Genomic DNA, 25,513 nt, shown 5'->3' with positions numbered 1-25,513 from the left:
ACAAAGAGTGACGTCAGGGCCTCTCCTTAGTTTCCTTCCTCCGTGGAGACGTGTTTCGCACCAGCGGCCCAACTCTATGAGCGGCCCCACGTCGTCGGGGCACCTGTGTGCTAAAAAACTAACCGTTTACCTAATTGTTTTGGGTAGTTTTTAAATGTTTAGAGCTTTCATGAAATAAATCTCTCTTAAAGCAGAGACAACAAATGCACACGATAATAAAAAATGTGCAAAAGCTGCATTGTTTGAGTTAGTTTGATAACTTTGTGTAGGTTATTTGCACCGTTTATATAGTTATTTGAGCATTCGCTTGACCAGTGCCTGAAGGCGCTCGCTTGACGTAAAAGGACCATTGCCTGTTGGCAACGCTGCAAATTGCTGTAAACATGGCCGCGCTCCTAGTTACTTATCCATGTGCGCGGCTGTGAAAACGTTGCCGGCTGGCGGTTGTCGTACCACTTGTTTGCTCGCTGTCATGAAATGCGACTTGATCAAGAGATTCTTGTTACAAAGAGAACTTTCTGATACTTGATCGCGATGGAGTGTTTGTTGTCGAGGACACATATTATAGCGGCGACATTCTGGGGCAACACCATTCTCGTAGGTAGGTTCACATCACTGCATCGCTGAAGCCGACTTTGAACGACACCAAAAAATCGCCGATTGTCGTTTTACTCTTGTGGACTGTGTAAATTTGTCTTGCTTATACACATGTTGTGCCGGATCAACAAATTGCCTTCTCAAGGCTGTACATAGCGAATAGCTGTTTTCCCTTGTTCACAGTCGACTGCGGGAAACTTACCGGTTTGCTTGGTGTTAGCCACTATCCTGGTAGCTCTATGTTTGTTTTGTCTCGCGTACATACGCGTGTGTCGTGTAGCGTGGTATTATCGAGCAAGGCAGGGCATTTCGCCAGAGGAAACGCTGCTTGTTTGCATCATTTGTTTACCGACAAGCGCCTACACGGAGCGCTTCCTGCAATAATTATAGTTTCAGTGCTTTCCTCTCCTTTAGTAGTTTTGCACAGAGTGACATTATGACGAGTTTCTTGGGCCGATAATGCGTACGGTGCTGAATATCGTGGCGCTGCCGACAGCAGCAGCTCAGCAGTGACAGCGCTGCAAACGAAACGAAGAGCCAAATATTATTGAGGGGAATTAACCGAGAACGACATTTCACGGGATGTCAGCAAAGGCAAGGTTCTGACTGATGTTGCAGAAGTCGCGGGACGCTTTTTTTATCACGGTGGTGGATTGGGTTCTATACAACTACTGCTCCAGGAGGGCAGATGTAACCGGCAAATGGAGGCCTCAGAAGAGCACCTGAGATTATAATAAAGCGGGCGGCGCAACATCTCCAGGGCACCCAAGGGGCAGCGGGGAATCAAAGCTGGAACCAGGGCGGTCCGGGGGTTTGGGCCGCCGAGGCCGCTTATATTATACACCCCCAGCATGCGGAAGTCACGTCGAGCACCAAACCTCTGGACCAGTCTGTGTTCCAGCTTAGGTGTCCACGTTACCTCTTCGGTGTCCTATAGGGTCTTGACATGGCCCAGGCAGCGCGTTGGAGCAAAAACTATCCGCCTCACGGGTCAAGTTGAGTCCACACTGGCACGGAATGATCGGTCTGCTCGCGTTGTGATAGCGTTGAAACTGCATGCGCGCTCTTGCTTAGAGCAACAGAAATGAAGCGAATTTCGCTTTGTGGGTTCAAGTCAATAGCAAAATTAGTCAGTTCCACCTATCTGACACATTCTCGGTGTGAAAGAATGTGGCTTTTTTTTCTTGTGTGTGTGTGTGTGCTGGAGTAGCGACATTCAGAGGAATGGAAACACAAAAGTTTTTTTTTTCCGGACGTCGCCATGCTTTGACATATTAATTCAATAGTCTTTGAGCTTGGCTCGGTATTCGAATAGCTTGCTCTTTCTTGGCACTGCTTTGATGCTCTTGCAAGCCCTCAATTGTCACTTACTTTAGCATGCTCAAAGTGATTAGCCGCTTATCGAGCATCACCGGACGTTTGCCATTAAGAATGTCAATGTACGATACCGAGAACCATGATGCAGAATGAAAAGCATAAATGTCGGCTCATGTGTTTCAAAAAGATTTATTCTGCTATTGAACTTGCCGATACTATGCTGGGCCCCAATTGGTTTCGAAGCCGTGAACTGCACTGTCTTACAGGGTGCCTATTCTCCATCCATCCCATAGTTATGCTTCTGCTGCGACAGGTGGCGTGGCCCTTGCCGGCGAACTCCGCTGTCAGGAGCGTATAGGTGCCACCAAAGTATACTGAATAATGATGCATTGTTACAACTTGTAAGAAATAAATAAATAAATTGCTCCCAGCCACAAACTTGTGTCACTAAGTTCAGGGCTACCGCGAATTCTTGCAAAAGCAAATATAGGCAAGTAATTCCTGATTGTTGGTGAGAACAATGACCAGTGTTTGGTAAATGACAACTTCAAGTGAACTAAAGGGCATTAAATACGCAGAGAAAAATATTTTCACAGGAATCCTTCGAGGCAGAAAGCAGTGTATCTGGCATACCTTGGCAGTCCAGGGCGACAAATTGGGGAGGCCCATAATCGAAAAAGCGTATGGGAAGTTGTTTCATCACTAGGATGATGTTTTACCTAAATAACTTAACAAATGGCCTCAAAAGTGCACATCATTGTCTTTTGGAGCAAGAGGCAAGCATATAGTACAAAATCACTGAGTTGTTTCACACATGAGCTGGTAAATACCTCTAAAAGTTGATGTAATGTATTTCTGAACATGGGGGGGGGGGGGGGGGGAAGGGGGTGCTAGGTGTCTTTCATATTGATTGTTTACGATACAAGTTAACTTGTACACCAGGCTTTTGTAATACTATCATGACACACTGCCAATGGAAACTACATTTCTTGTTTATCATTCATTATATCTGTGTAATGTGCAATGCTGTTTTCCTGTGTGAGGTACAGGTTCTGTTTCAGATACTACGTATAAACTCTGCTCATTTCAAAATACTGTTTAAATAATGTTCTTAACTCCCCCAAACTGTCACTGCAAAGTTCTGTTTAGCTAGTGTAGGCTAATTATACTCTATTTTAATGGTAAGTGTTTTGCTATTTGACAGATGTATTTGTTGATGTGTTTATGCTCCGAGTCCTAGTTGGTGTTCCATGTCCAGGGGGGCGAGAGTCTTGTCAAGCTATCTGATGAATTTCTTTTATTTTCTATGTCCTGTGCAATGTAAGCTGTACGCCTGAACTAAAATTGTGCTGAAACCATCTATGATGATTGTTGATGTAAGCAAATAGCTAAATGCTTCTAGAAAAATGTTCGCTTTATTAAATGACTGGTGCACTTGAAGGCATACATTTGTGGCAGTAAAGATATTTAAGTAGTGTTTGTTGTTTTATTGCGTAAGTGCGTAGAGAACAAGCCCATTAACCAGCACGTGTGTAGCCGGAGTATAGGGGGCTATACATATAAGCTGATTTGTCATGTGTATTGTCTCCAGAAGTGCGAGTGCCAGCATGGAAGGTGACAGGGGAAGAGGGAGGCGGGAGAAGAGGAGGGCAATCCACAGCATCTAAACCTTTAGACGCCTCAAACCTCTTGCACAACAGCACATATGCGTCTCAGTAAAACAGCTATAATAGTTGGCGTTCAGTGTTAAACGTGTCCCACAGGGCAATTACGTGAGAGCATGGGCCCTTTGCATCAGTGCTTTTGTATCAGCGGTGAAAGTGTGACCACTTTGAAAATGTGCGAAGGAGCCAAAGAAGGCTATGTGCTTTAATAATAATAAAAAGAAAATATTGCAAAGGGCGTTTAAGCGTTACCCAAGAGAGCTTTAGCTGGCCAAATAGTGACAACTGCAGGAGAGGCTTGTATGAGGTTGCAGGTGTGCTTCTTAGTTGCACTGATATCTTGATGGGGCCAGAAAGCGAAAATGCTCATGTCCTGAGCTGTGAATGCAGTTTAAGAAGTCTCAGATGGCCAAAATTAATCTGGAACGTCTCAACAACAGTGTCTCTCAGTACCTCTTTGTTTCATTGAATCATGAAGTCCTATATTTTAATTCAGATTACCTTCTTTTATTAAATAATTTGGTTATCTTATTTTATTTTTGCAATGCCATGATGGTATATGTTTGGCACGGCATATGGCCATCAAGCGTCAAATAAACCTTTACAGCTACCATTGCGAAAAAAAAAAAAAAAAAAAAAAACCTTAGATGAAATGCAAGGAAGCCTATGAGTTCTCAGCCTGCTATTGTGCTAACTCAAGATGTAAATAGTCCTAAGCATCCTCACTGTCTTTGCAATTGGCTACTACAGTTTGTGACTGTTTGTGCTCAGGGGAAGGTGACCGAGTGTACGCCTACTCGCTGGAGAGCTTGAACCAGGTGGGATTCCAGACAGCATTCACCACCAGCAATGTGCATGGCATACGCATTGGTAAGTGCTCATGCTTCTTGTGAGCTCTCACGTGCCTCTGCTGTGTGAATGAGGAGGCCTGCGAACCTGGCCGACTTGGCATGGCTGGGCTGGCTCGTGGCCACAGTGTGTGAGTGAGTGAAGTGGACATACTGCTCTTTCTGAGTGTTGCACATAGCAGCGTTGGTGTGCACAAGAAGTGGCTCACACTCATGCTCCTCGACTTGCCTCTCTGGCACAGACTGGCACTAGCTGGGCAGAGCTAGGCATGGACTCCGAGATTGCGCTGGTGCGATCTCGGATACCATGCTCAGACCATGGCTATTGCACCAGCCTGCACGGCGCGCCTCTGTGAGTGCGTGGAGCTTTGCACAGCTTCGAGAAAGGTCAGTGTTGCTCAATGGTGTATTCAATGCAGAGATGCAGGAATATTGAACTGCCACACCAAATGAGTGCTGAACCACGCAGAAAGCCATATACTCTGCATGCACCGATCGGGTATATATTGCGGACTTAGGGCCATGGCTTCAGAGCCAGTGACCAGCCGAAGCTCTTAGAGACGACACAGGGTGCAAGAGCCGTGCAAAAGACAACCTTTACTGCCCGAAGCACCAAACCAACTGAAACTGCTTCCTGGTTGCAGTTCCTCGTGCTCCGGCTCCAGGCTGGCTGTGCGTGGCACGGGTGCATGAGCCAGGCCCAGGTGGTGATGATGCCGGCACAGTGATGCAGTCATGCGGCCAGCATCCCCACATTATATATATATATTGGTTTTGGTAACAAAGCTAGATCGTCATATCTATTGGCAAAACAATATTACTTTGTTAAAACAATCTTTTAAAAACATGGATCCCCATGAGGGTTTCAAGGGGAATTTCATTCACTTACATTATAGCCATTATTTCATTATACTGTTTAGTTGTAAATGAGGTCGTGAGAGAGGTCACTGGCCGCGAGAGAGCCAGTGGATGTGTTGGATGGAAACCGTGTGTAGTTTTGAGAACGTGGCGGCAGAATTTGAAAGTTATAGGGCAAATGAGTGGACTGTATGATGCCCAATAGGGCATGATACATTACTAATTGCGGCTCACGTTAAGGCCTTCAGGGAGTTCAGAATGCTTTCTGTAAAGTAATTACCGAGTACATTGGATTGACAGTTTGTCAGTAGGGTGTATGCTTGGATAAACATGCTGGTAAGATCACAAAGTGCTGGAGCAATTAGTGAAATCACGATAAATAAACGAAGTGTCGAACTTGTAAAAATGCCCTTTGGAGTAGCAAAATGTAAATTTGTTGGGGTAACAGAATGTGTAGACATTTCAAGATGGAAATTTGCACATGCATAGTTCAAGCCCTATAGGTACAGAAACATATTTAAAGTGTACCTTGTAAATAATGTGGCAAACAGTACAAAAACAAGACAAAAGAATAAGGGAACAGCTCAGTGTCTACTCAATTCTCTTGCATCAGCACAGCATCTATTCAATTACTAGACAAGAAAGTCACATATCTGCAAGGTTAACACTCCTTTCCCCCCTGCGTACTCAAATCCCCCAGTCACATGTAATAATATTTTTGTGTTTGTGTTATTATTTTATTTTTTCATTTACCTTGTTTTCCTCTGCTTTAATGTTTTGCCACTGTGCTTTGAACTTTAGTTGGAAGTCAGCACCCTTGTCATCTGTTCCTTTTACTGTGTGTTGTTTGCCGTATTATGTCGTCGTACCAACATGCCTGGCTAACTACCATTTTGCAGTGTCTTGTAGCTGGAAATGTCAATTTAAGAAAGTGTATTGTAATGGATATGCTTTCAAGGTTGCTGCCGCCAGGGATGCACCAGTGGTGTGCTGAGGGAGAATCACGTTGCTGGCGAGTCTCGGGGGCATGAAAGATAGGCAGAAGGTTTTCTTTGCTACATGGTCTGCAGTATCGTTGTGATTTTGCTGCTGCGAGTGACTTCAGTGTTTTGAAATGTATCCAAGTGATAGCACTCACAGTGCTACCATCATATGTCTGAAAGATAGTCTTAGTGTTTGGATGAGCACTTGAGTGACACGATTCTTGGTACTACCATTGTGCGTCGAACCTTAGTGATCACTTAGTAACGTTGCAGATGGGCCTCATTGGTTCGACATGATCCAACTTTGTCTACTTCTCAGTTTATTTGTTGGTCACAAGTTGAGCTATTAAATTTTGAATTGGTGACTATGCTTTGAAATCATGGTTTACTTGGGAAGAGGGACATATGTAGCCATAGAGTATTTTGCAACAGAATCTTCATGTGATGCTCTTCCCAACACTAAACATTTCACCACTGCTTCTATTAGGAAAGCTACGGAAAAATCGGCAAAATATAAAAATTTATGGAGATTGCCTCGTGTTTGGAGAGGTTCTGGAATTAATGGGGGGTGCTAGTTCCACTAACAAACATGCTAGATATTGGGTTGTGATTCTGCAAGGTTTCACCAGCCTGCCCAGTTTTGGAAATTCTATTTCTGCAACCTACGCTAGGAATATTACTTAGTAGAATAAGAGCAACACTGGACTTTTGTCAACCGAGGGAACAGGCAGGTTTCAGGAAGGGATACTCTGCAATGGATCTCGTCCATGTCATCAATCAGGTAATCGAAAAATCCTCGGAGTACAATCAGCCTCTCTATATGGCTTTCATGGATTACGAAAAAGCATTTGATTCAGTCGAGATACCAGCAGTCATAAAGGCATTACGTAATCAAGGAGTACAGACCGCTTACGTAAATATCTTGGAAAGTGTCTACAGAGATTCCACAGCTATCTTATTTCTCCACTAGAAAAGTATGAAGATTCCTTTAAAGAAAGGGGTCAGACAAGGAGACACAATCTCTCCACTGCTATTCACTGCGTGCTTGGAAGAAGTATTCAAGCCATTAAACTGGGAAGGCTTAGGAGTAAGGATCAACGGCGAATATCTCAGCAACCGTTGATTTGCAGATGACATTGTCCTGTTCAGCAACACTGAGGACAAGTTACGACAAATGATTGAGGACCTTAACAGAGAGAGCATAAGAGTGTGGTTGAAGATTAATATGCAGAAGACAAAGATAATGATCAGTAGCCGGGCAAGAGAACAAGAGTTTAGGGTCGCCACTCAGCCTCTAGAATCTGTGAAGGAGTATGTTTACCTAGGTCAATTAATCACAGGGAACCCTGATCATGATACGGAAATTCATAGAATAAAAATGGGTTGGATCGCATACGGCAGACATTGTCAGCTCCTGACTGGAAGCTTACCATTATCATTGAAAAGGAAAGTGTACAATCAGTGCATTTTACCAGTGCTGACATATGGGGCAGAGACTTGGAGACTGGCAAAGAAGCTTGAGAACAAGTCAAAGACCGCGCAAAGAGCGATGGAACGAAGAATGTTAGGCATAACATTAAGAGGTAAGAAGAGAGTGGTGTGAATCAGAGAGCAAACAGGGATAGCCGATATTCTAATTCACACTAAGAGAAAGAAATGGAGCTGGGCAGGTCATGTAATGCGTAGGTTAGATAACCGGTGGATCATTAGGGTTACAGAATAGACAGTTTTACTTTAGCATACGCTATACCATTGCGTACACTATAAAATAGCGGGTCATCACTGCGCATGCGCAGAACGCTAAACGACCCACAGCATATAGCGTACGCACACTGTTTCTCAGATTTAGTGTTAGCGCCTTTGCGTGGTTTGCGGAGTTTGCGTGAAACATGGCGGCGGTCCCGGCTGCCCGCTTCAAATTGAACTTGGCATTGCTTTTGTAAAATGCACCTCATTCGTAGCAAATGACTGTGTAAATGGCTTTCGCTTAGTCTCAGGCCGCTTCTACGACAGAGTATTATGGATAACCTTGTGGTGTTTTCAAGATCGCTTCTCGTTTCGAACGAGTCGAAGCCTAACGAAATGTCAGCGCCACCTATCGCTACAGTCTGGAGATAGCCGCAATGACGACATATCTCCTCTGAAATCCGAAAATCTCGCAGGCCAACTAAAACTGTAAAAAATGTGCGCTGCTTAGCGTATGCTACACTATGGCATATAGTGTACGCTATAAGTTGCGTACGCTGAACTAAAACTGTCTAATGGGTGCCGAGAGAAGGCAAGCACAGTCAAAGATGTTAGAAGACTTGGTGGGGTGATGAAATTAAGAAATTTGCAAGTGCTAGTGGAATCGGTTGGCGCAGGGCAGGGGTAATTGGAGATCGCAGGGAGAGTCCTTCATCCTGCAGTGGACATAAATAGGCTGACGATAATAATGATGGTGATCATGCTTGGATTAGGCGTGGATGTTTATTGAGGCCCTGTCTATGCTCAGCCTAAGGGACAAGGCAGAAGGCATTTTGCCAGCACTTTTTTAAAGCTTGTAGGGCTCCCCAAAGCCAGAAGCTTTGGGAACCCCTTAAACAGCCACATCAAGCCATGGAAAGTGTATGGGAATTTAACTGTTTCTTTTGTTAAATAAAATGTCTGCAAATAAAGAAAAGGGAAATGAAAGTGGAGAAAATACATCTTGCCACTGGTCGGAGCCCAGCACATTTCTGCCACATTAGGACATCTGCGATGCTTTACCAATGAGCTACTGTTGTGGCCATTCTTCCATCCAATATCTTGAATATTTGCATATGAGTACTAGATCTAGCCCTAGAAGTGTTAGCCAGCTCCACTCATACTGATGGATGTAGTTGTAAAATTTGAACCCCCAATGTACCTCTTATTCTTCTCGCTCCTTATTTAAGCAAGTAAAACTTGGATGGATGCTCAACTCAGTTGTACTTCACACTGTGGCAAGGTACTTTGTTTGCGGTAGCCAGCAAGCTGATTTCATGGGGTCTGACCTAAAAAGCAACAGTTATTTTACTGTCCACTTCCTCTCATTAACATGCAGTGCACATTTTGTTCTTGTCAGTAATGTTTTTCGGTAGATGTGTGCACCTTACTGAAGTGACACTGCCTATAACCAAGTGTTCATAAGATTCTTAAATATTCTTAGTACAACAGAACATTGCTTTAAAAAAGGTGCAGCCTTTTTGAGAATGTCAGACATGGTGTCACATTAGTATGTTTGGTCATAATGCGCAGGTTTGCTTGACTGCAACATTGAAATGGTCGGGGGCAGGCTGGCCAAAATAGGAAATGTTATCTTAAAGCTTTTTTTTTTTAATAAGGAGCTTTAGACTTTAGACAAGTTGCTAATTTGTCGACTACTGATGTTGTTCTGTTTCTGATGCAGTGGGCAAGTCTCTTGCGACATGTGCTGTATTTGGCTCTCGTTTCCTGACAGTCATGACCGCTGAGGTGTCTCCCTCATCATCTGTGGTGTGAGTCCTTTTTATGAACCTTTAGCTTGGTTGGCTGTTTCATAAGATAGTATATTGGGCTTGATTTGTTCAATCCACAAGACAGTGCACATGCAGTGTGCGTGATACCCACAGCTCAAGAACAAGGTTAATGGCTTTAAGTACTTTATGCCGGAATTTTTATTGGTGTGTGCTGTGCAGTGTGTAAATATTTAAGGGCAGCATAGGCCAACATGCATAGAGGTTTAGTGATGTCAGTGACGTAACAATCTGATGAACCTGTGCTGTTTGCCTGATATTGGTGTGTTTTTGAATGTACAGTTTCTAATGGAGCACAGGTACACTGTGAAAATAAGAGGGGCATGTAGCATGCACGCAGCGACATATGTTTTTCAAGGTGTTGGTGCAGTTGCGTGTGGCTTAGTGGCTCTTGCAGCCATTGTCTTAAGAAAACCATGTCTCTGTCCCGTGTTTGTGAACTGTACAGGCAGCAGGCTCTTTCCTGTGCTGTGTAACAACTGATAATGTGTGGTGTTATATGCACTACAGCACATCCTCATTCATGTAAGGTATGCTGTGGCAGCACCTTCAGTGAAAAAGGTTATGCAATAAAGTATACGAAGCTGAATCTCAGCATCTCCAATCCAGAGTGTGGTTTTGTACGAACAGCCTGTACACAGTATATCAAGACAAGTGTCTCATTGGTTTCAATGTGGTTTGAGATCAGCTCCATTTGAAATTACTGCTGGTGCTTGTTGCGGCGAAGTTTTTGGGGCATTGTTAGGTACTGTTTCCTTGGCTCACTTCATTTCTCACCACTGAAAATGTAGAATGGAGCATATGGAAAATCGGACTTACAAAAATGCAGACTTGTTAACATGGCACTGGTACTGTCAGTGATTCAAACTCACACATTTTAGTGAATGTGCACAAGTCATCACTTGTCACTGCAAAAATATGAGCGGAACACATGTAGCTGTTACAAGTGATTAGTACAGTTTGGTTTTGTTGAACGGGCTTTTCTGAACAAGTTGATATGTTTTTCAAGGAACCGCGAAAAAAACGAACTTGGCAACCGGGAAGACATAACAGTGAGGAAGGCTGTAAATTTCCACAGCAACGTCAGAAACAGCTCTGAATGGCTGCCAGTACAGTTATTAGTAGATGTCTCAGTGCTTGTACTGTGATTGGTGACGTTAAATGCCCACACGTATAATTAAGCAACATGTATGATTTTCCGTGATGTTGGCCCTTGTCCACGCGATATGCTTCGCTGCAATAGTTTGCGTATGCTTCACTGCATAACATGGCTCCATTGCAGCGAAGCTAACTAAAGAGATCCAGCGATTGTGCACTCTTGCCAGCTACAAAATAAATGTAGTCCTGCGCTCAATTCCCACTAGGTTTTACCTTGCACGCTTCCGATGCTTTGCCAACTGCTCTGTGCATGTTTACTACTGATATGCTTGTGCAACCTCGGTTGCTTATTGCAACATATTAATTTATCGTCTTCGTACAAGGTGCTAGAGCAAATCTCTCTGCACCGCTAAATTTACGTGACCACCACATTCAAACACAATGTAGGGTGTGTGTGGGAACATTGAAGGATGGTGACATATCAAAGGGGAACATAATACTTGGTAATCAATGGGATTTACTTCTGGACGGCAAAAATATGATGTAGCAGCAGGGAAGCAAGGAACATATCAATGGTGTTCCACTGTACACTGCTGTGAAGTGTTTAATAAACAACTTCTTGTGACAGCATCATTGTGATGCACGTTGTGGAGCGCTCAGTCTGCCATGATGAGCCTTCCCAGTTTGCATGCTTTGCGGCAATGCCTGCCAGGGTGGCTCAGTCGCTATAGCATTCTTCTACCCAGCACAAAGTTATGGGTTCAGTTCCAGCACACATTTTGAGGCGGGGCAAAGCAAAAATGTCTGTGTACTTAGATTTAGGTTCACATTAAAGGGACCGTGAAACCAAATTTTCTGGCTTGAATTATGCATTGCATGTTAAACTGTATGCATAGCTAGCAAAATTTGAGTGCTTTCATTGTAGTGGAAAATGTGTATGTGAATTTTTTTATATCGCAGTTGAACCATATTTATTTATTTTTATTTTATTTAAAAGTACTGGAGGCCTCTTCAGGCCTATACAGGAAAGGGCATGCAAGCTGCAGAGGATTTAAAGGAGAAGAAATTCACAATACAATGTGACCAATGTAGGAAAAATTACTAAAACGTCAGGAACTGTACTTTGGAACATTTAAATTTGAGCTCACATAAGCTTTGTAAATAAATAGGTCAAGACATAAGAATTGTGGGGCTTCTGACCCGTGCTCTTGGGACAAAGGAACGAGAACACAGTAGTGCAAACAATCACAAGGGCATTTATTGCACCTTTCATGGACTAATGCCTGCTAGCCGAGTTGCTATCCACAAAACATGCCGATGGGTGCGCAACAAATCTAGAAGTCTGACTCACCGCGACCGGATAGCGAGCAAATATGTTCGCCTCATGCTGGATACCAATGCCTGGTCGTTTGCGCGTACGCGGTCACGCGAACGGTGGCACGTTCGAACGAGGCCTCGTGAGACGGTCTCACAGAAGCATGTATCGGCGCACACGCAGAGCGTTCGTGCCGCTTGCTGAACCCGAGCCAAAGAGGAAGAGCCTTCTCCTTTCCGCGCCCAAGTAACCCCGCCGTTAGGTGGCGTTAGCAGCGCAACACCCGCTCCATCTCTCGTACTGCGCTTCGACCATACTGACTGCCGCAGGCACCAGGCCACGCGGCGAAGCAGATTACAGGAGACGGGAGCTATGCGGGAAAACAACATATCAGGGGACGCGTGAGAGTCGCGCATCCCCACAGAATACAGCAAAAGAAATTTTTTCAACACTGTAAAAGTGATCATATCAATTACTACACTGCCATCATATGCAGAAAGAACGAATAACTCGTATCACAGCTTTCGTTTTCAAGGTCATCAATTTTGCCATGCATTTCTCAATTCCTTCTACATGGGGGAAACAGTTGCTTCGCATTTTCTACCTTTTTCTGGAATTGCCTGTTTGACATAAGTGTAGTTTCAGTCTGTGGAAGCCTGGAAGCCTTAGCTGCATATAGCCATATAGCAGTATGGCAACGCTAACAGGTGACAAAATGAATCGAATCTCCAGTTACAGCTCCCTCAGAGTAATGGAAGCCAATCTCAAAGGCCATGCTTTTGTACACTGGAAGTGACTGTAGGAACCAAAAATATGTCATGGTCACCATGCATTGTTTTGTTTTCTCATGTGCATCTCTGCGGGTAGGCCGAGGTAGTTCCTGCAGGCGTTCTCTCATTTCTGCTGCTTTCAGCAATGAATTGTGCTGAATTCAATGGAGGCGCCCTTACTATGCCATTGGGTGCCTGAGTGTGCAGAGCTAGACGTCAATATGGTTTTGGACTCTTTCAAGGTAGTGAACAGAGTGGTGACTCAACACGTCCTGATGTCACAAAATTCCTTCCCAAATGGCAGTCGCTGTCACTGGGAGGGCCTTAGAGGCAGCATTTTCAAACTTAAATTTTGAGTTGAAATGTGCAATGGGAGCCAGCTTTTTGTTCATTACTATATCGGCCCCTTTACTCTCAGTTCCAATGATAAACTGAGACTAGTTCAAGGACTGTGTCGTGACCCCTTTAAAGAACCCCAGGTGGTCAAAATTAATGCCTTTCACTTGCCTTTCACTTTAATAGTTAGTGAAAGTGAAACAATGTTTGCTACCCTAGTTCTTTCTTGTTTTCTTTATTTCTTGACTGAAAGCTGCAGCCATTGCGAAAGAGTGAATCCACAATCCCTTTGCGACCGCCAGCACACGTGCTTCCGCCAATCTGTTAAACACGATTAGAGCAAGCACTTTGCTCTCTACGTGTCCTAGCCTGTTGCTGATTTTTACTGCTAAAAGCAAATCATTTTGCCAGCATTATATCATAAAAAGACCATGCATTAGCATAACATGCATGCCAAGCACCAGCTGTATGAGGCCAAGCTGAATGCATCGGTTGTTTTTCAACTTGGCATGAGGGTGGAATTTTAAAAGTTGTGATGTGTGCTTCTTTTGTCCAACCATGGTGCCTAATCTGTCATAGTTGTGCAAGTGGTCAAATCCCACCAAGTGAATTTGCCTTCAATATTGGGCTTAGAAAAAATTTTGTGCTGTTATTGATCAAAATGTTAATCTGTTTATTTAGTTTGATAATTAGTGTATATTGTCATGTGGTAGTGACAGGTGCTGTCCAGCAGGCAGGCAACCAAACAACCTACTTGAAAGGGAAGTGTTTGTTGGGCAAACTTGTGCCCTCTAAACAAAAGTACAACTTGGCAACAGTGATAGCAAGAAGCTTGTGTCCGGCTGCTTCTATACTTGCATCATTGAGTCTTCTAGATTTGCTCATTGTTGCAAAGTTTATTATAGAATGTGCAACAGTAATCTATTAGCATGCCTCCACACTTATACGATGAGCCCATATTTCTGAAAAGAACAAGGACATTGAAGAATCATGCATTATCTGATAACACTAGCATGCTCTTGCAGGATAGCAAAAACGTAATAACAAAGCTGTGCAGTGAAAATGTGTGATCATGACTTACTGCTAATGAAATTTGCATGGCAATGTCATGTAGCTCCTGATGATGTGTTGCCAAAAAATTGCCCATTTGCTGCACTTTCACTAGGATGCTTTCTAATACCTTTACTAAAACAAGTGTGCACATTCGCCTCGGCCATTTCTTTGTATCGAGAGGTTCCTTATCTCAAAAGCAGGTTAATATTTTCGTACGTGAATATTCATTGAAGCCCAGGTTGACACAGCAAAAGGAAATTGCAGACTGCACGTGAAGGAGAAAAATGACACGTCTGCTGGCCATCTGTTCTTTTAAATTTATTGTGAGAGCGTGATCTTATCTTGGGCTAAAGTTCACTCAAGCAGCAAACTAATGAACCTCATTAGGCTACACTTGTTAGTATTACCGACTTCAGGGGCTGGCTTAGGGTGGACAAATTAGGCTTGTCCTAAATGTTCAACGGATTGAAGCACTGCGCGTCAGTACTCTCAGCTGACTGAAATTTTGTTTGTGGTAGTCTAGCCAGGGAGATGAACCCCTTGTGTGTGCAGGTTCAAGGTTGTCCTGCAGCCTGTGATGTTCGATGATTGGATCTGGGATGTGGCATGGCTGCAACCAGAGGCGGGCCCCCTGGTCCCGGGCACCAGTTTCACGACACTGGCGCTCTGCTTTGGCCACAACCGTGTAGCCCACTGGGATTGGCAGACCAAGCAGACGCTCACCGTCACTTCCTGTAGCGACTACTGCTTGCTGTATCCTTTTGCTATGGTGTTTGCAGGTCTCTTTAAATTACTAATAGACTCCTAAAAGAATGTTGGCCTTCTGAACAAGTAAGTGTCATGCGTAGAACACCTGTTTGTAATCAAGGTTGGCTAAAGCTTATTAATTGATCCATTGCAAGGAGCCTCACAAATTCTGCAAGAGCCATTGCTCTCACGCTAGGATTCAGGCTGACCTTTATGGTCATTGCTGTGTCATTATCATTCATACTATGGCATCAATGCTTTGCCACCATTGGCCAGAAAAATTGTGTGGGCATGGGAAGTAGGTATAATGGCAGAAGCACAGAGCACAAAACTGTCATGTCTGCATGTTGTGCTCTTGCCGTTGAAGAAAAATGAAGCATTGTAGAGTTGTGATGTGCTACCCAGTGCTTCCGACACAGGTTTATGTGTGTCCAAAAGCCTGCAGAACCTAAGTGCATGCCATCGTGCAACTTTGTAGGGGAAGTCGTAGTTTTGATCATAGCACACAATTCTGTTGCTGTAAATCCCAGTAGCTTTGTTACTACTTGTCATGAGTCACCGGCAAGACCTGTATGATATCGTGAAAAAGACGAAGACGCCGGTCGACGAAACGGAGCAGGGACCCGCAGGCGAGAAGCACGTGAAGTGCGAGAGAGAAGATTAAGAAAAAGGAGATGCAAGCCGAGATGAGCGGGGCTTTGCTGACATGTTCGAGAAGGAAGACAGTGGCATCTCCAGCTGTGCTCTTGAGACGGGAGGCAGCAGCTTCGGGGACCACGGATTGGAGAGGAGACGTTTGTGGGTTGGTCAGCGACAACTCCAGCTCCTGAGCCTCGACTGTGTCTCTGTGGATGTGTTCCGTGGTCCCAGTCCAACCCCATGCTGCCGTAAACGGTTGCTGTCCCGTGCCACGAAGGCAATCGCCTGGCCACGTCAGTGGCACAATGGCCGACTGGCCCAGACCGCGTCCTGTGCCACGCGGGTCTCTGCGGAAGACCGCAACTTCATCGCTCTAGTTGGAAGTTGACGCCCGCACTGTGTTGGAACCACGCAGGCCAATGTCTTTCGCCACGCTGGGCCAGAGTCCGACATGACTGGCGACAGTCAGAACGTTCGTTTTCTCGTGACGTCACATTGGCTAGTCAAGCAGGGGAATCATATGTAGTTGAGGGCTGGTTTGTTTTTATGTGTTAAGCTAGTTTTTGGAGTGTCTCGTGTGTGTATAATGTTTATAGTGCGTCAGGGTAGTTTAGTGCTTTTTTTTTCCTTTCATTTTTTTAGATAAATGTTCTTTAACATATTTGAATTGTGTCTCAGTCCATTTCTGGAGTGCTGAAATTCTTGACCATTGGCGAGCCTGCCAGGATTGATTTTTCCTGCCCCGTCAGGAAGTTTTTGTGATCCGGAAATGGATTGGGACAAGACTAGGATTAGTGAAAGAGTTGAATTTTTCGAAGGACGAAGCCCTGAAATTTAGTGAGAAACAGAGAGAGGTCTTCCAAAAAAAATGCAAGGCCGAACGTGTGGAAGTGCGGAAAGTGCATGCTAGGGAGAAGGAAATTTTAGAACTCCAACTGAAATTGGCACAAGTAACGGAGTGTCGCCGTGATGACAAGAGTTTGGCATCACTGTCCTCCGGCTCGCAGTCTCCAAAAGCCAACAAAATCTGTCGACGTAAGCTAATGGTACCATTAGATGAAAAGCAGGGCAACGTGGATGCATGCTTGCACCGGTTCAAAAGGATAGCCCTCAGACAATGCTGGGACCGGAGTGAACGGGCCACAGCCCAAGTTTTTGCCTGGTAGGCGAGGCACTGAGTGTCTTTGGGAGGATGACCGCCTCCAACTTCCTAGACTATGGCAAGGTTAAGAAGGCACTACTACAAAGATTCCGACTCGCAGCAGAAGGTTCTCGCGAGCGATTCTGAAACTGAAAGCCGGAAGTCGCAGAAACGGGAAAGCGATTTGCGTGCTGCCTGTCAAATTATTTTGGCCGGTGGGTGGAAATGGCTGATGTTGTGAAGACTTATGGGGGGGTTCGTGATTGTGAGGTCAGTGAGAAATTCTTTGCTTGCTGTAGCCATAATCTGGATGTCTTCCCATAAGAGAGAAAGTTGGATTCACTCAACGATCTAGCCGAACACGCTGATCAATTTTTGGAGGCACAGGGGCTTAGAAACCTAGGAAGAGTGAAAGAGGACCTCGCGAGAAAGTAGGCAAGGCAAAATACGAGCCTCAGAGAACCGTGCACCCAACCCAGTTAGGGTGTTTCCTCTGTAATCATACCGGGCACTGCGCCGTTAACTGCCACATAGGAGGTAACCGCTCCCACCAACAAATAGTGTGTAATTATGCAATAGAAAGGGACACCGTGTGAATGAGTGTAGGTCTGGCACATCAGAAAAAACAACGTGCGTAATAGGGAAGTGTGGAGAAACTGACCTGCAACCGAACTGTGTAGAGGTGAACCAGGCCCAAGAGATCCAACAGGTACCGAGGGAAAAGCGGAAAGAAGCCCAAAGGAACAAGCTGTACCTGTCGTAGAAGGAGGGATCAATGGGGAACAGGGTTAAGAGATAGCGGCACAAACACAGTTTTTGTAAAGAGGAGCCTGGTATGTGACAAAGATCTGATAGGAGTGCTAACGCAAGCTATCGTGGCTGACAACACTGTGAGGTACCTACCTGGAGCCTGTATTTAAGTCTCCACTCCGTATTATACCGGGTGGCTTAAGGCAAAATGCCTTGAAGAACCATTATACGATCTATAATTCTAGGAAATGTATCTGGGGTACTGAGAGTGGATGATCCAGATTGGAGCTGGAAGTGAAGTAAAGCTATTGCTGTAAGAGAGATGAATGACTGTGGTGAACAACCACGTCAAGAAGGGAGCAAGCAACAGCTGCACATAAATAATTCACGAGAAGCGGCAACTGGGGTATGCCGTCCGGTTATATCGTTGGCTGTACGGATTAGAGCCCAAACCCAGAGCAAGGCACCCATGTCAGCCCTGAAGGTACCTGCAATTCAGTGGTTAAGAATCACGCCCGCTGATTTCATGGAAGAACAAGACAAGGACGAGTCGGTAAGATCGTGCCACGAGAAGATAGGAGAATTAGTGAAAAGGAAAAGAAGCCGCATTACGTTTGAGTTTGTTATGCACAATGGTCTTTTATATAGAAGATGCATATTCAGCTCAGGCAGAGAGGATCAGCAGCTCATTGTGCCTAAGGCCTTTAGGGAGACAGTGATGGGATTAGGGCATGATATTATCATGGCTGGTCGCCAGGGTGTAAAAAACGCTCTAGCAAGGATTACAGAAGAGCTCTTTTGGCCCGGAATTCAGAGCGACTTGAAGAGATTTGTGAGGTCTTGTGATGTGTGCCAAAGAACAGTACCAAAAGGGCGAGTGGGGCGTGCACCACTTGGGGACATGCCCATTGTCGACATGCCGTTTCACAGAGTGGCCATGGACATAATATTCCCCATAACACCTTCATGTAGCAAGGGAAACCATTATATGCTCGCGCTGGTGGTTGTGGCTACCAGATACCCTGACGCAGTTGCGTTGATGACCATTGACACTATACAAGTGGCAGAAGCTCTCCTCGAGATGTTTGCTCGGTATGGGGTCCCAAAGGAAGTGTTGACTGACTGAGGATTAAACTTTATGTCAGAATTGATGAAGTAGCTCACCAGCTTAATGTTCATTGTGCAGAGATTGACAGCGCCGTATCACCCAATGTCTAATGGGTTGGTCGAAAGATTCAATGGTACGATTAAAACTATGGTCAGGAGAATGTGCCAAGAGAGGCTCAAAGACTGGGACAGGTATCTGCCAGCTCTCCTTTTCGCCTACCGGGAGGTACCACAGGCAAGCATAGGATTCTCGCCATTTGAAATGTTGTATGGAAGAACAGTGAGAGGACCACTGGCGATTCTCAAGGAATTATGGGCAAATGAAGAAATCGGGAGAGAGCTAAAGGCCACATATACATCGTATTGGAGTTGAGGGAAAGATTAGAAGAAACATGTGGAGTGGCGCACCAGAACTTGAAGCAGGCAAAACACCGACACAAGAAGTACTACGACCGCAGGACAGTGAACCGAGGCCTGACGCCAGGAGACATGGCTCTGGTCCTCCTTCCCAGCCATAGCAACAAGCTACTGATGCAGTGGAAGGGACCTTTTCCTGTGACTCAAAAGAACGATGTTGATTATGAACTCCTCATACGGAGTCATAAGAAGGTTTTTCACATAAACCTGTTAAAGAAGTACGAAGAGAGAGAGAAAAGAAGATTCCACGATAGCCTGCATGGTTGTGACTGACGAAACTGGTGCAGCAGAAATGCCCATGTAGAGCTCCAAAAAGAGTATGGGTGTAGAAAACGTGGCAATTAACCCATCCCTTTCGGAAAAACAGGATGCAGAACTGAAGGTTCTACTGTACAAGTACAGTGATTTGTTTTCGGACCTTCCAGGAAGTATAGAATTAGTGCAATGCAAACTGCAATGCATGACTGAGGAACCAGTACATGTCAAGCATTACCCTCTACTGCTGGCGGTGCAAGACCCAATAGAGAAGGAAGTGGATGAAATGCTGTGTCAGGGAATAATAGAAAGGACTAACTCGGCATACAACGCACCCTTAGTCATGGTCAAGAAGGCTGATGGTTCAAACAGAGTCTGCGTGGATTTGAGACGTTTGAACAACGTCCCGAAAGTGGATGCTGAGCCTATACCGAGGATTTACGTTGTGTTCGTGAAAGTCGCAGGCAAGAAGTTTTATTCAAAGCTGGACTTGGCAAAAGGCTACTGGCAGATCCCTAGGGAAACATCATCCAAGGAGAAAACAGCATTTTCGTGTTCTAGCGCACTTTTCCACTTTAAGGGGGGACACGGGTTGTGGCGACCAAAAATTGCGAAAAAAAACTTGATTTTTCTTTATTTCATTTTCGGAATGTACAGCTGTTATTGCATCTACATTGTTAATTTCATACTGATAACATCAGTTTTTTAGCCGCAGTGACGCCTTATACGGCATGTACAGTGCAGTCCACTTATAACGATACCACATATAACGATATATCGGTTATAACGATGGGTCGACATGAGAGTGTCATTTTATGCATTAGGTCTATGGGGAAAAAAACCGTTTATAACGATAGGTTATTCACCGCATATCGGATATAACGATCAAAATTTTGCAGTCTGGACGGCGTTTTCCGTGCCAAATAATCGTAACGTTTGCGTTGCTTAGTTCCCTGAAACGAACGATGTCGAGACGAGGCGATGTTTACCTCCGTAAGTTCTTATCTGCCGCCATTACCGCGCAGCGCGTCTCGCCCCGCCCGCGCACCGGAGAATAGCTGAGTAGGCGCAGCGCGCCACAAGATGGCGCTAGCTGCACATGCGCGTCGGCCACAGTCGCTCCGAAAGAGAGAGAAAGAAAAAAAAGAAGCGACAAGCAAAGCGGCGCGGTGGCGCCCGTCCCGTGTCTCTCTCGCGATAGCAGGCTGACGCCACCGAAGCAGCGTGCAACGAACGGTTCAACCCAGTTCGAAGATGGCGCCGACAAAGCGCAAAGCTGTGTCGCTTGACACGAAGATGGATATTTTGCAGGACTCTCGATGCGGCTTCAAGGTTTGTGCCCTCGTGAAGAAGTATGAGCTCGTCCAGTTAACGATATCAACGATCTTGAAAACCGGGAGCACCGCGATTGTGAAGGCAGGAGCTATCAGCGGCCATTCCGATCAGCGGAAAAGGGTTAGAGACCCTTTGTACGCCGATGTTGAAGAGGCGCTTTACCAGTGGTTCATCACCAATTGCTTCAAGAAGGCGGGCTTTGTGCATAAGGACGAACTTCCCCAACCCGCTGAGACTGACCCGGTGGAAGTCGCTGACATAACCGAGCTCTGGGAGCTCGTTCCTACTTGTGACACAGGTGGTGTGTCGAAGGAGGAGTTTTTGACTGCAGACAGTGCTGCCTCGTTCTGCGATGAGGTCACCGACGAGGCGATCGCCGAAGATGTGCTGTCTCGACAGACGGCAAAGTTGTGCGACGGTGGCGACGGCATCAGCTACAGTGACAACGAGATCGACAGTGGCTCCTTGACCCCGACCACGATGTCCACGCAAAGTGCACTGTCGTCGATTGACTCCTTAATTGATTTTATGCATGCTAAAGGATTGCCGCCAGTGTTCGCGCAGCAGCTGGAATCCATGCACACCGCGGTAGTGAAGCTGAAGCTGTCGCAAAAGCAAGTGCAGATTTCGGACTATTTCGGCGCGCCTAACCCTTGACACGGTCATTGGCGCTAGAAATAAAGTTTGTTTTTCACGGCCTACTGTCTACATCATCTATTCTTTAGAGCAAGTAGCGGATTCGAGTTCAGAGCTGCAAAGGTATGTTCTGCGTCTAATTTTTTTTTTTTGATAACTGCAGTCCAGATACTGTATAGCGATCATCGGTTATAACGATCCTATTTTTCATCTTTCTCGATATCGTTATAAGTGGACTGCACTGTACTAGCTGAATTTCAGGCGGAACTTGCGCTGAAACGGCACATTTTCTAAAACGCACGCCTGCTCTTCCACGTGTGCTAGCGCGGACATCTTGGTCTCATTTGAAAGAAGCGACTTTTTCCTTCAAGTCCCCGCCAGAGCGGGCTCCATTCAGCCATTGGCCACTTAGAAAATGCGCAGCAAAAGAAGATACTAGAACGCCCTCTTATTCGTCACTCGGTGCATGCGACTTGAGCTTGCTTCCCGATTGGCGGAACTGCATGGCCATCGTCTGCTCCGCGCTTGGAGCCGCGCATTGAGGTGCGCCATCTTGCCCCAGTGTCAACGCGATGTCTGAAACGGAGCTCAAATTTCGAACGTGGCACAAGTTTGGTGCGAAAAAAGTGCGACGGACACTCATCGAAAACTTCAAAAAACGTTGCTCAACACTGCAAAACGCCCAGGACGCCACAACCTCAGCGTCTGATGCCGAAATCGTCGATGCAACAACGGCAGGCCTAACGACCACATCGGCTGCTGCGGATACTGTGACAAGTCCGTCTGCCGCGGACGCTTTGACCAGTGCTCGGGTACGGCAAGATACTATCGACCGGCAAATCTCCGAGCTGGAGGAGGAGAAAGCCAAAGCCAAAGCAAAGCTATCGGAGTTGTCTTCCGTTCCAGCGACGGAGAGGAAACGTGAGTTCGTGGGTGACAGTACCGACGATGCACTTCGCCCGCCTGATGGGACTACGTTTACGATTGTGGATTTGAGTGCCGTGAACACTTCATTAACGTTTGCGAACTGCAACATCTGCAATGGTGCCTTAGAAATCGTCCGAGACGAGCAGGAATACGGACTCGCTGTGAAGCTGCGTTTTATGTGTGCAAACTGTGGAGAGATTGCGTCAGTGTGGAGCTCGCCGCGCATTCACAGTGCTGAACGAATGAAACCCTTTGCTGTGAACGTTTTGGCTATGCGTGCCATGCAGGCAACGGGGAACCAACAGACCGCGTTCAGTGACGTTTTTCTCTTTGATGGGCATCAGCCGTCGTCTTCACACAAAAACGTGGCACAGCTACTGGAAGACGAAGTTGACGCCAGTGGCTGATCACGCGGCGCGTAATCTGACAAGAGACTGCGCGCGGTCGGTTCGCGAACTTTACGCCGAACTGAACGTGGGTCATACTGGGAACATCGCGGTGTTGTATGACGGGTCATGGATGACCCGTGGTCATACGTCCCATATCGGCATCGGCACCGTGATCGAGTTGTTCAGCGGACATGTGCTTGAATTTGTTGTATTGAGCAATTTCTGTACTGGGTGCGAGTCGGGGCCTGAGGAGAGTGACCCTTCCTATGGAGCCTGGAAGAATGGCCACAAGTGTCAGAACACTAATAAGAAAGCTGGGGAGATGGAGGTGGAAGCTGCCCTCATCCTTTTCAGGCGATCATTGGAGCGGCACAATCTGCGGTATACAACGGTGTTTTGTGACGGGGACAGCCGCAGTTATCTCGCTTTACAAAATAATGAAGCGTATGGGTATATCCCAATTGAAAAAGAGGACTGCGTGAATCGTGCAAAAGCGCATGGGGACAGCTTTGTGCAACTTGGTGGCAAAACACAGAGGCCCTGGACATAAGAGTCTTGGTGGAAAGGGCTGCTTGACAGCAGACTTGATCTCCAAGTTAACCTTATACTATGGATGGGCTCTGAAGACCCACAAAGGAGAGGTAGATGCCACTCAATATTCAGTGATGGCCACATATCATCACATTACATCAAACGATGATGTGGCTAATCACATTCTTATGTCCATCAGGCCCAAACTCCTGGCAAGCAAAATGCTGCAGCGGCCAAGGGTGAGCTGGTTCAAAAACATCCTCGAAAGCTTCCTCCTCTTGTGTGTTAGGCTTTACGTCCCATATATGAACGTCTTTCAGACAAGAAACTGCTGCAACGTTGCCAGCGTGGTAAAATGCAAAATAACTACGAAAGCCTACATTCGATGATCTGGGCACTGGCGCCAAAAGACCGGCATGCTTCTTTAATCATGGTGGAGGCTGCTGTGGCAGAGGCAGTATTAAAGTTCAATGCAGGTAATGCAAGTGCCTCAAAGAACATAATGAAAGAACTATGTCTAAATCTAAGCGAGCAAAGTCGCACCCGCATGGGCGAGAAATATAGGCGTCGAATGGCAGCATCAGCCAAGAAGCGCAAAGCAACAGAAAATTTGCGCCAGTCCCTCAAAAAGTAGCGCACAGGGGCTGGGAGTCAGCAGGACTACATGCCTGGTGCCTACTGAGCTGTCCCAGCTGTAAATTTGTAAATAAAATAGGGTTTTGCACGTTTTCTCACTTTTCTCAAAACATGTTTTTGGTTCACTTCACTAGACTGTCGGAGTGATATCTCATGATCTAGAACAGCTAGAGCACTAATTCTTTCTTTAGCAGAAAGCCTGATCTGCATATTACAAAGCGCTGAGAGCAGATTTCAAATTTGTGCACATGTATATTTTCATTTTATTAATTTTCTTTTGGTGTGGTAGCCTTAGGTCAAGGAAAGAATTTTGGTCACCTGCAGAATGGCTAATTAGAATTTCATTTGAAAACTTTTTGCAGCATTGCAGTTATTGCACTATATAGTATCTAGCTATGCAATAATATTAACTTTCTGCTGAGCAGTTCTTTTTTCCATTGTCTCCAGAAACAATAGAGGGGCAGCACTGTCAATCTCCTGAACTAATGGACCCACAAAAAATTATTGCATATTTGAAATCAGCACGAAAAACTATGTAAGCTTGTTTATTTCCATCAGATTTGGCCATAAAATGCAGGAAATAATCTCCACAACCCATGTCCCCCCCCTTAAGTACATGCCTTTTGGTTTAAAAACTGCTGCAGCAGTATTCACAAAACTGATGAGACGAGTCTTGCATGAAATGCAAAATGTAGAGCACTACATTGATGATATTTTGGTTGCAACTGACGCGTGGGAGGAGCACTTAAAAACATTAGAAGAGCTGTTTCAAAGGATCAAGGGCGCAAAGTTAACCGTTAAGCCAAAGAAATGTGAATTTGGCTTCCAAGTGGTTTCTTTCCTAGGACATAAGTTAGGCATGGGCAGGATCGCTGCTAAAGAGGACATTTGAGAAAAAATCCAAGTGGCGGGGCAATCAAAAACCAAGAAGGAGGTTCAATCGTCCTTAGGGCTGACGGGATTCTACAGAGTTTATACCTCATTATGCCGATATAGCTGCGCCATTAGTGGAACTTACGAAGAAAGGTGCTAGTAATGTGAAATGGAGGTCATCACTCTGTAAAGCCTTCGAAATACTAAATGAAAAAATGGTGGAACCGCCAATCCTGTTAGCCCCAAATACGGAGGATGAGTTCGTGTTGCGCACTGATGCGTTCGACAAGGCATTGGGAGTGGTACTCTTGCAAGAAAAGGACGGGGTTTCACATCCAGTATTTTATGCCAACAAGAAGCTCAATGGTGCGGAGAGAAATTATTCTACAGTGGAGAAAGGATGCCTGGCATTCCTATGGGCTGTCAAAAGGTTCCATATTTTTCTGTTTGGCAAATGTTTTAGAATACAAACGGACCACCAGCCATTGGAATTCTTGAGTAAAGCTAAGTTAACAAACGGAAGAGTAATGAGGTAGCGCCTCGCTTAGCAAGAGTACTGTTTTCATGTCGAATATATTAAAGGGAGAGAGAACGTGGGCACAGACTTTTGAGTAGAGTTACTTACCGTATTTACACGATTGTAAGTCGACCACTTTTTTAAAATTTGGAAGTCTGAAGTTGGGGGGTCGACTTACAATCGAAACCAAAACATGGCCCCGCCAAAGAAGCGAGACCAACGGGAGCTACAACGTAGTTACAATTTTATGTTTGCTCTA

At 45.4% G+C, this 25,513-nt stretch overlaps 1 protein-coding gene across 4 annotated transcripts in view; it reads left to right on the top strand.

Moving 5' to 3' along the window:
• The first annotated feature begins 369 nt into the window (after nt 1–369).
• LOC126518492 (tRNA (34-2'-O)-methyltransferase regulator WDR6) overlaps nt 370–25,513 on the top strand; it is a 255,301-nt gene continuing 230,157 nt past the window's right edge. For 2 of the 4 annotated variants that reach the window (XR_007596414.3, XM_072285870.1), the window contains exons 1-4: nt 370–601; nt 4,350–4,448; nt 9,677–9,764; nt 14,907–15,107. Coding sequence is in view for 3 of the 4 variants with exons in the window: in XM_072285870.1 (XP_072141971.1) it covers nt 535–601; nt 4,350–4,448; nt 9,677–9,764; nt 14,907–15,107 (455 nt within the window). In the remaining variant the exon portion in view is untranslated. The remainder of the gene's footprint in view (nt 602–4,349; nt 4,449–9,676; nt 9,765–14,906; nt 15,108–25,513) is intronic. The other 2 variants (XM_055064865.2, XM_050168279.3) reach the window with 2 other exon arrangements.

The sequence above is a fragment of the Dermacentor andersoni genome, chromosome 1 (genome assembly GCF_023375885.2).
Source record: "Dermacentor andersoni chromosome 1, qqDerAnde1_hic_scaffold, whole genome shotgun sequence".
In the NCBI taxonomy this organism is placed as follows: Eukaryota; Metazoa; Arthropoda; class Arachnida; order Ixodida; family Ixodidae; genus Dermacentor; species Dermacentor andersoni.
Note: the sequence above shows the minus strand (reverse complement) of the source record. Positions and strands in the feature narration are given on the sequence as shown.